The sequence below is a fragment of the Crocodylus porosus genome, unplaced genomic scaffold (genome assembly GCF_001723895.1).
Source record: "Crocodylus porosus isolate Cpor-Errol unplaced genomic scaffold, CroPor_comp1, whole genome shotgun sequence".
NCBI lineage: Eukaryota > Metazoa > Chordata > Crocodylia > Crocodylidae > Crocodylus > Crocodylus porosus.
The window spans coordinates 31,792,335-31,802,986 of record NW_017728918.1 but is presented as its reverse complement, the minus strand read 5'-3'; the positions used below and the strand labels follow the sequence as shown (position 1 = coordinate 31,802,986).

The 10,652-nt window shown below is 47.8% G+C and overlaps 2 protein-coding genes across 5 annotated transcripts in view; one reads left to right on the top strand and one right to left on the bottom strand.

Annotated features, from left to right (window-relative positions):
* TSSC1 (tumor suppressing subtransferable candidate 1) overlaps positions 1–1,565 on the bottom strand; it is a 184,314-nt gene extending 182,749 nt beyond the window's left edge. For all 3 annotated transcript variants that reach the window (XM_019537445.1, XM_019537447.1, XM_019537446.1), the window contains exon 1: positions 1,437–1,565. In XM_019537445.1, the coding sequence (XP_019392990.1) occupies positions 1,437–1,478 (42 nt within the window). In that variant the 5' untranslated portion in view covers positions 1,479–1,565. The remainder of the gene's footprint in view (positions 1–1,436) is intronic.
* TRAPPC12 (trafficking protein particle complex 12) overlaps positions 1,261–10,652 on the top strand; it is a 91,762-nt gene continuing 82,370 nt past the window's right edge. Inside the window, exons 1-2 of one of the 2 annotated variants that reach the window (XM_019537442.1) lie at positions 1,261–1,371; positions 2,811–4,027. In XM_019537442.1, the coding sequence (XP_019392987.1) occupies positions 2,816–4,027 (1,212 nt within the window). In that variant the 5' untranslated portion in view covers positions 1,261–1,371; positions 2,811–2,815. Of the gene's footprint in view, positions 1,372–1,615; positions 1,690–2,810; positions 4,028–10,652 lie in introns of those variants that run through there. The other variant, XM_019537444.1, reaches the window with a different exon arrangement.

The following is a 10,652-nucleotide window of genomic DNA, read 5'->3' as shown; positions in this document are numbered from 1 at the left end:
CGACCTCGTCATCCCTTGGGGCGCTCTGGTGAACAGACGTTCCCCCAGATCCTGGTGGTCACCCCTGATAAACTTATAGGTGGCCATCAAATCATCAAGAAGCAGGGCTGGAAAGGATCTCTATAGGTCATTTAATCCCATGGTTCTCAACCTTTTGTACACATTGATGGCCAGGCCCAAGCCAGTAAACAGTGCAAGTAGAAAACAACCTCCTGGCCCTGCCAGTGCCCCTCACTCACAACCCACAGACCCCCATGCTCCCAACCCTGCTGGTGCCCCTCACTTCCAACCAGCTGCCCCCTGCCCAAGGCAGGGCACACTGCCCTCACCTTCACTAACCACTAGTGTGCCAAGCTACAGCTCCACCATGCTGCCACAGCCCAGCCACCACTGCTGCTCCCCTTGGACCACAACTCTACCCCAAATAGAACTTGGGGTGGCAGGTGTTGCCTGTGCCCCGCTGCCATGTTGTCTATACTATAGTCCCCCTACCCCATAAACTTACCGGCTGAGAGCTGCAAGAACTGCTCTCCATGTTGCCTGGCTGCCACGTGCATGTGTGCATGCATGTGGTACCCCCTACTTGGTCAACCTCCTCCACTCCCCCCGGCCCCAAGCAGCTCCTCACAGGCTGGAACTCTGCCAGCCTGCAACAGGAAACCCACCATTTCCCATGTTTTTCTCTTTTAACAAAGAAAATCCATTTTCTGAAGTTTGTTTGCAACCCTTTCATATATTCCTATGACCCACTTTTGGGTCGTGACCCACAGGTTAAGAAAAGTGGATCTAATCCAACCCTCCCTGCCCAAGGCAGGATCATCCCTACCCAAACCATCTCATCGCAACCCACTGTCTAACCTCCCAGCAAAACTCCCATCAACATGGATGCAACACAAGACCTACACCTAACGCACGGAAGCAGGGGGCACCGCAGCCCACGTCCTGCTGCAGAGGCCGTGCTCCCCACCAGCCCGCAGCCCTTTGGCCACGGGGTAGGCATCCCTCCTGACCCCAACCGCGGAGGCGGGTCTGACCCTGCGCCCAGGGCGAGAGCCCGGAGCCAGAGGCTTGCAGATTAAAGCCTCAGCAGGACAGGAGCATTGTCACAGCACAGGGCCCGCGCGAGGGCCTCCGGGCAAAACTCAGAAAGCCCGAGAGGGAACAGGAACTCCCTCTCGACGCCTAGAGGTAGAGCGTGAGCACAACTCCGCCCTGCGCCTGCGCATTCTACGCCAGCGCAGCCCGCCACTGAGAGCACCTGGAACGTACCACCTGGAAGGCACAAACCTCGAACGTAACGCCGGAGGCGCGCACTTGGAACGTACCAACGTTACCTGCAGCTCTCCGACGCGTTGCAGGATCCGAGCCCGGGTAAGCATTAAGTCCCCCCCCGATACTTTCCCGCTCCGCCTTACGGAGCCGCCACACACACACACCTGGAACTCCAGCCCATAAATCACCGGCGCGTCGTCTTCCATAGTTCTGCCGCCTCCAACTATGAGTCCTCTGTACCTGCTTGCTGGGTGTTTTGCCCTGTAATTTTTGACCCACGGCGGCGCCCGTCACTCTCAACTTCCGGGTGAGGAGGTAGCGCATGCGCTGCGAGGGGTTTGTCCTGCTTCTGGCGCAGGCGTAGTGATTGCTGGCGCCTGTCCGGGAAGAGATTTGGCGTTGCTGAGCCGGTAGCAGGTAGGGCCGAGGCTGCGGGTCAGGGGCCGCCTTGGGTGGCCAACGCGGGTGGAGGAGCTGGCGGAGGCCCGGGAGCCGTTAGGCGGTGCACCCCGCTGTTGCCATGGTCACCGGGGCGCGTGAGGGCTCTGGGGCCGGGCAGTCGTTGCGCGCGCAGCCGGCCGTGGCCGCGGCGAGCGGGGCTTCCTGGGCCCCAGCAGTGGGGCCCCCGCGGGCGAGGGCGAGGGACGGGTTTGGAGGTAGGGGATGAGGCTGAGAAAACCCTCGTCCTTGCATCCCAAGTGCGCTGTAGAACCAGGGTCTGCTCCAGCACATAGCAGCATTGCCAGGTCTTCAGTATGAAATTATTGTATTGAAAGCTCTGAATTACCGTGTATGCTGTCCAAGTATTGTACACTGGATAAAAATGCAAAGACTTTTTCTTATTTATTTTCTGTTGCACACTGTAAGTCACCAGTGAGCGAGCGAGACCATGCATTGTCAAAGTTGAAGCATTTCTTTATTTCGAGGCAAGCAGTCTTAAGATAGCATTGACAGCAAACCCAGAAAGTCAGCTAAGACTCTCTAAGAGTGATTTGAGCTTTGCATATGCTTCATCAATTACCCACCTAAAAATTATGGTCTATTTTGAACACTCTTATTGATTGTACAAGGGTTGAAATTATTGTACAAATATGATCATGATTGTATACCTGGCAACACAGGTGCATTGGCAAATGTCATGTACCAGACATGTGTTAGCTGCTTGGCTCGAGGGTTGTTGTTCTAGAGCACTTGTAGCAAAGCCTGGGCATCCTTGCTCACCCCGCTTTAGCTGCAGCAGGTGAGAGTGTTAATAATGATCTTTGTAGGGGGCAGCTGCAGCGGTTAAATAGAACTGTGTTCTATGCCATTGGCCTCGTGTCATTACAATGTTTCGTAACTCCATTGTTCATAATGGCAGAAAGTGGGTTTAAAACATTTTTGTCATCAAATGGATTTTTGTGACGATAAATTAATGTTCTAATAATCAGATTACTGGATTTAGAAACATTCATTCAGTCAATACTTTTGAGGTTCAGAATAAAAGTGTACAGTACTTGTTCAGCGAAACTAATTTCCTGCCTATTTTTCTTCTTTAGACACAATGGAAAACAATGGAAGTAAGAATAAGAATTCTAAGAAGAGTGTTTCACATGAAGAGGATAGTAGGAATGAAGTTCAACAGGGAGCTCAGGAAGAACTTCTCTTTCATGAGGAAACCATTGATCTTGGTGGGGATGAATTTGAGTCTGAAGGGAATGAGACCATCTCAGAAGATTCCAATAACTTTTTAGATAAACTTAATGAACATATGATGGAAAGTGTTGTTATTTCAGATTCTCCAAACAATAGTGAAGATGACACTGGTGAACTTGGTTGCCTGCGGGAAATTGTAGAGCAAATGGAAGCCAAAGATATTCATGTAGCAGAGGAAGTGGATAAAGAAGAAGCCCTGAGTCATGAGAGCGAAATGGAACAAGAAGAAACACCCAAAGATGTTTCTGACATTGGAACAGATGATCAGGCATCTTTAAAGGAGGATTCAATTCAAGAAGCACCAAAAATTGGACAGAAAGTAGGAGACAAAGTTCCAATGGCCTCAACACCAAGTGATATTGATGAAAGTAAAACTGAGGAGCAAATATCATCACCACTTGCCAGCAGATCATCTCCTGATGCTGAGCCGATCCCTGTGTGCACCATTTTCAGTCAAGCAAGCCATGCTAACACTCAACTACAGTTGTTCCTGCATGATGGCTTTGAGCCTCAGATGGTAAAGTCTCCTAGTTTTAGCAGTGTAAATGAGACTGCAGCAAAGTCTCAACCACAGGTGGTTCAACCAAGTCCTAGTCTAAGCAAGTTTTTTGGTGATACTGTTAACACTAATACTCTAGCTTCTGATTTTTTTGATTCATTTACTACATCCACTTTTATTTCTGTCAGTAATCCTAATGCAAGCTCTTCAGTACCAGAACACATGTCATCTCTTTCTACAGTCGGAGATCATTCACATGCCTCGGCTGACCCCATCTATGCAGGAGGAAACGAGAGATCTGAAGCGGGTGGCCCCCCAGCATCTTTAGAAATATCAGAGTCTCCCAAACCATTTTCACAGATCCAAGCTGTTTTTTCTGGAAGTGATGACCCCTTTGCCACAGCCTTGAATATAAGTGAACTAGACAGAAGAAATGATGCCTGGCTTCCTAGTGACGAAACCAGAAATGTTTTAATCTCAGTAGCCACACAGCAGTACAGCACCGTGTTCATAGACAAAGAGAACCTTACTATGCCTGGATTAAAATTTGACAATATCCAGGTAAGAGTCAATGGTTACATTCTACTTTTTGTAATCTAGACTTAAAATAAGGTGGCACATCCAGTGGTCTGTCCATCTTTTTACGATCTTGTTTTGTGGCTTCAACTCATTTCTCCTTTCATCTAATGTGTACTATTGCAATCCTAATTAGATAATTGATGACTGAGCAATTGTTCATGAACGGACAACCCCCCCCCCCCAAAACAAAACGAAAAAAAACCCTCATTCACTACTAGCAAATAGAAAACTTCTCTGTGTGTATGGCAAATGATGTCATTGGCTTATATAACAGACCAACTTTCATTTAAATATAGTTTCTACTCCTTACGGCTGCAGAGGTAAGATTCCAAGCGTGAACTAATGTTCTGAAGCAGAGCACCATCATATGTAGTTGAAGGCAGATGTCAGCTTCTGTTTGTAGAATTCATAGATACAGTGCAGTGAAAAGTAAGTAGCTTTGTCATTCTCACAGCTGATATTCAGAATACTGTAGACAGTACAAAAAAGTAACAAGAGCTGGATCTCTTTCATTCTGCTCTTGCTTAAGAAAACTATGACCGGCAGCAAAGCAGACTTTAATGCCTTTTCTCAGGGAGAATGACCCAAAAATAGAGGCTGGAATAAAAAGAGAATAATCGAAACCCATTCTCTACTTCATAGCTAGCAGCTTTACATGGGTAGGGACCTACCCAAATTGAGAAGGCAGGAGGCTGATCTTGTGGGCAGGTTGTGGGGCCAGCTGCCATTTTTGTGCGCTTACCATGCTTCTGATTGCCTGAGGGTCCACAGTAGCCCCATACCTTGCTGGAGATTTGTTGAGAGGCCTGTCTGTCATGTGCAGCCCTACATCTCTCCACCTATCAGCAGCAAGGCCACAACAGGCAGCTCTCTCAACCAATCAGTGATGGGGGGGGTAGCCATCTTGGCTGCTTCCCTTTGAGCTGGCAGCTCTCCAACTCCCTGCAGGCTGCATAGCTGGGCTACAGCAACCATGAGGACTGCTGACTCCCACTGCAGAGTCAGTATTTTATTTTTAGTAAGGTGTTTTTTGTTCTGTCTTTTTTTCCCCCCCGTGGATTTTGCAGATACTGCCTAATTTCATGGACAATGCCCAATTTTGCAGTTTCTGTGGAATCACAAATTAAGTAGGTGCCTACACATGAAAAAGACACATACAGTAATATCCATCTTTCCAGGGCTTAGGTAAAAGTGAAACCACAGTTATTCTTATGTCCTGCTTTAATCTTGATATCCTCCCCTGTTTTAGCAGCTGAACTAAGACTAAATTTATTGTCAGAGTTTTGTCCTAGAACTTCATAGTGAAGGTTCCTTAGCCAGCTCTTTCTTATCTGCATCTCTGGTTATTAGGTATCAGAGAGATTTTCTTCAAGCCTTATTATAAGCAGTAGTGAAATAAGGAATGGCGCTGGAGGAAGAGGGTTGAGAAAAGTATTTTATCTAGTTGCCGTTAGGAAAATTTTCCTGTGGAGCTGGGTCCCAGACCAGTAGTAAAATAAAGTGGAGAGTTTTTTGCATCTATTATGGGAACGTTAAAATGTACTCCATAACAGAAGAATCCAGAAAAACTTTGAGTGGAAAAGAACTAAGTCGTGATTACCTCCCACCACACAAGAGGACAGAGAAAAGTAGCCCCATCTTGTAACTGACTGTAGTCCTCCCCTCCCCCCCCAGCTGCAATTCTCTACTTACTAGTCAGAGATTAAGAGGTGACTTGCACTGATACTTCCATAGGAGTCTGAGCCACATGTGCTTTTGCAACTGTACCAGATGCTCTTGGAACCAGAATAAGAAAGCTGCAAACCTGTAACATAAGCTGTTCCAAGAGCCAGCTGCATTAGTTCTCAGCTGGGGTATTTTCTCACTTATACAGCTTCTCACTCCCAAGTGACTCTCTACTGTCCTGAGTATGCTCTTCAAGGAGTCTGGCATACCCTAGACTGAGAAATTATTTTGACGTTTATGATTTCTAGAATTGCATATTTTACTGAAATCATAACTGTAGAGTACCTGAAATGTCGAACAAACTTATAATGCGATTCATTATAATGAACTTTTGGCACACTTAAACTTTTGACACAAACTCTTGATGCAAAGTGTTAATGTAAGATGTTAAATCATACAGAAACATCATTAACAAAAGAATTAGCTGAGCAGTCCCACTTACAGTAAACCTTAAAAGTGCTACAGAAAAGGATTGAAATATCTTTGGTTGGCATTTATTTAGCTTGATGGCTCTTACTGTCTATGAAGGCGCTTTTAGCCCTGAGGATGTTTGTTAATACTAGACGCCATTTTTTTTTTTTTTTTTCCAAAGCCTGCTAAATTCATCAGGTTGTCATTTTTTAGAAATGTGTGTTCTTATTTCTGGTCATTGTTTCAAGATATTTTATCTTCAAAAGTGGCTTTGAGAGCACGTTCTTACTTCTCTATCCTATATGTAAGAGGTAGGTGGAGTGCTGCCAGATTCGTGCTGTTTGCTATGTCTGTTTTTGCCAGCAGTTATTTTAAAAAATTGTGGCATCCTCCAAGGGAGTTGTTGTCCTTCCTTTTTCTGTTTTTCTCATTGTGTGGACTGTGTAAACCAAAGGTGTCGAATATATCGCCCACAATCTACATCTAGCCTGTGGAGCATGATCGAGTCCATTAGTCTTGGACCAGCCATGCATGCTCAATGTGGAATCAGTCTGGCACATGCACTGGACCTAGAGCCGCAAGTCCTGCACGTAGCTTGAGATTGGTCTGATGCTCAAACTGCATGCAGTGCCTGTACCAGGCCAACTCTGTGCACTGGCTCCAGAGCCAGCACACAAGACTGTCCAGCAGAGTGCTTCTTGCAGTGTGCACCCTGTGCCAGCCCTATGTCCAAGCAGCGCCCAAGGCACTAAGTCCAATATGTGCACCACATGTACTGCACTGGGGCTTGTGCTGCCTTCATATGGTGCCTGCCCACACAACCCTGTGTGCTGGCTCCACTGCACCGGGATGGCCTGGTGCCTGATTCTGACCAGCCTGGAGTAAGTGCTCAGGGCTAATCCAGTGGAGTGCTGCATGCTGTGCATGCCCTCTGCTGACCCTTAGGGCCCCAAGCAGTACTCACAGCACCAGGTCCAGCCTGTGCTCTGCCTGCAGTGAAAGCCCCAAAGTGGAGCTGGTGCATGCTGCCTGAAGCGCAAGGGGTTAGCATGGGAAGCATGCTACATGTGATTCCCCACCGGACCAACCCTACCCCCTAGCTCCAATGTGGCCAGATCTAGTTCGCAGAGCAGCCCAGAGACCATCATCTAGCCTGGATGAGTTTTGATGCCCCTAGAGTAAATGATATGTGTGTTACATTAACTGCTTTCTTATTAATTTGTATGACTTAACCCTGGGAACCAAAATCTGTCTTATATCCAGAGCAAGGAGCAGTACCAAAAATGTAAAATGCTTCCTTTGCATTAGGGATAGGCCATTCTCCCCCATCTGCTTGGAACTAAATGGAGACATCTACCTCATTTCTTACTGGCTACCCAACTTGTCAGATGTTTGCAACTTTTAGTCACAGCTGACCTGGGCTAGATCTGATACAGAGTCACATAGGAAAAAAAAAGTCTTTTTATCCTACCACTCATTCCCTGGGCTAGAAGTCCCTTTTGTTTCCCCCTCAGTTCTCCCACTGTTTTCTTGCCTCTCCGTCTGTTCCTGTTCCCTCAGATTGTTGTGCAAATGTTCTTTAGTTTAGCCATAAGTTGATATGAATCCTTTAAAAACAAAACAGTCAAGTAGTTATACTCAGTACTCACTGTTTTTTGGGGGTTTTTTGTATCCCCTTTCCCTCCCCCTTCCCCCGCCTCCGCAAGGTTCCTCAGCAGTCTGAATTGTCTTTCATGTACATACAGCAAACCTGAGGTTTTAGCTTTTTACAGAAATGATTGCTGACACCTGTTGTCAGCATTAGGTAGTTTTGTAATGAAGACAATGATATTTATATTACTGTGAGGGTCCAAGCAAGATTGGAGGACCTTCTGTTCTAGACACTGTACATATATTTAGTGACTAGTTTTGTTCTGAAGAGCTTGAAGGCTAAATAGATAAGTTGGACAAAAGATAGGAGTTGAATGAGAAGGCACAAAAAGCTTAGACAGAATTAATGAGAGCAGAGCCAGGACTATAACTCATAGCTGGACTGACTATGCAGTCTTTTTGTATAACACCCAGAGTCCCCATCAACACCCTGCCCTCCCCCAGAGGGACTACCTCCTTGTTTTGTCTTACAAACTGTTGCATTCTGTTTAACTCGGTGGCTCTATTATATACTGCCCGCCCTTGTTTTCTACTTTTTCTCTAACCTCATCTCTCTTTCCCCTGCTTTTCCTTACCCCCACCTATTCACCAGCATCTGTTATACAAACTGCTAATATATCCCCTTGTGTTTGGTGGGGAGGGGTTGTGCCTCTCATGGAATCATAAAAGCTAGGGTTGGAAAGGACCTTAGGAGATCATCTAGTCCAACCCCCTGCTCAAAGCAGGACCATCCCCAGCTCAGACATACCAGCCGAAGTTTTGTCTAGCTGAGTCTTAAAACCCTCCAAGGATGGAGGTTTCATCACTCCCATGGGTAACTTGTTCCAGTGTTTCAGTACCCTCCTAGTGAGAAAATTCTTCCTGATATCTAACCTAAATTTCCCTTGCTGCAACTTAAGACTGTTGCTCTTTGTTTTGTCATCTCTCACCACTGAGAACAGTCTAGTTCCATCTTCTTTCAAACCCCTTTTCAGGTAGTTGAAGGCTACTATTAAATCCCCTCTCAGTAGCCCAGTTCTCTAGACCAAATAAGCCCAGTTCCCACCCAGCCAGGCCAAGGGCTTACCCATCTGCTGGGAGCCTCCAGCACAGAGGCCCTTCACAGCACCTGGACCCTGGCCCCAGCCTTGCCCACCTGCAACTCCTTTCCAGGGGCCAGGGCCTAGGCATGTGCTGCATAGGTCCACAGTGCTGGAGGTTCCCAGCCAGCTTGGCCCCAAGCACTGCCCGCAGCAGCTGTTCCCAGGATCAGGGGGCTCCTACAGCCTGTAGCTGGGCCCTTACACCAGAGGCAGCTCCGCCCCTCTCATGCTGTGCCTGCACACAGGGAGGCTGACCCAGGACCCCCTGCACCCTGCATCCCGCCTGGCCAGGCAACATCCGCTTGTGTGCAAGGCGACTGGAGCTGCACAGCCTGGGCCAGGCCCCACCTTGGGTGCCACTGGGCCCCTGCCTATCCACCTGCCACAGCCTGAATGTGCAGAAAGCCAGGGCAGCCCACACTTCCTGCCCAGCCCCACTCTCTTCCACCTGCTGCCTTTCCAAGGGTCCAGCTAGGCCAGCATGCCCAGAGCAGCTCTCCCAGCACATGCTGATCCCTGCCACTCAAACTCTGCCCCAGACATCTAACCCTGGTGCTCAGTGCCCTGGTGCTGCCCCCACCTGGGTAGGGCAGGGTATCTGTCTGCCCAAGCCCCAACTCAAGTTCTCCCTCCCAGCCCTAGGCCTAGGCTCCCCCCACTCCAGAATCATCAAGGAGGCCTGAGTGCTCTGACCCTGGTGGTTGCTGCTGAGGTGTTGCTACCTCCCTCTGTTGGACACTTCCCTGGACCAGCAGGCACGAGCCACAGCCAGTAGCGGTGGGAACTGTGAGCAGCAAGGAACCCCCTCTTTCTCTTTTTCCTTCTCTTCTCTCTCTCTCTTCTTCCCCCCTCTTTTTTTTGGTCTCCTTTTTTTCCCTTCTCTTTTCTTTTTTCCTTTCTCTTATTTTTTCTCCTTTTGCTTTTTCCTCACCTTTTTTTTTTTTTCCTCTGTCATCTTTTTTCTCTATGTGGTCTCCTTTTTTTCTATCTCCCATCACAATACACTTATCAAAAAAATAATTCACAAGAACAGAGATAGTATATGAAGTTTTATATCTTGTCACCAGGTTTAGAATTTTTCGAAAACCTGGTATTTACTGAAAAAAGCAATATTTATTATTATTAACTAATTAATATGCAGTGCATCCTGCCATGTACCCCCTGCCCCGGCTTTGTTTTTCTGGTATGCCGGCACTGCGACACCTTATAGAGTAGACATTGCGGGGTTTTTGGCAGTCCGGCCAAAATCATTGCCTTACCACTCGTATAAATTGACAGGGAGGCTGCCCATAGAGGGCAAAAAGGGTTTTGGATAGTGAGCCCTTGTCTAGGTTAAGGTCTCCCTGGCCTTGTCCCACTTTACTCTGGATAAACTGTTCAACCTAGGTTCACTGTCCCAGGACCACAAGCTCCCACACCCAGCTCTATCCACACCCTTTTGGATCTCTGCCCCCTGGCTCCTGCTTTAGCCCTTGTGGGGACTGGTCTACTCAGCCTCTGGTCTTGCCCTCACGAGTTCTGGGCTTGCATTCCAGTCTTTGCTGTGCCTCACCCTGGTGGACTCTGGGTTGCCCTGCCCCGGTCTTGCCCTCTGTAGGCGGTGGCTTTGTGCCCCCCGTCTCTGCAGTCCAACACCAGAACCATTCTGCCAACAGGCCCATTAGCCTGACTTCTATCCTGGGGAAGATCTTAGAAAAGTTTATTAAGGAGGCCATCCTTGAGGGACTGGCCCAGGCTAA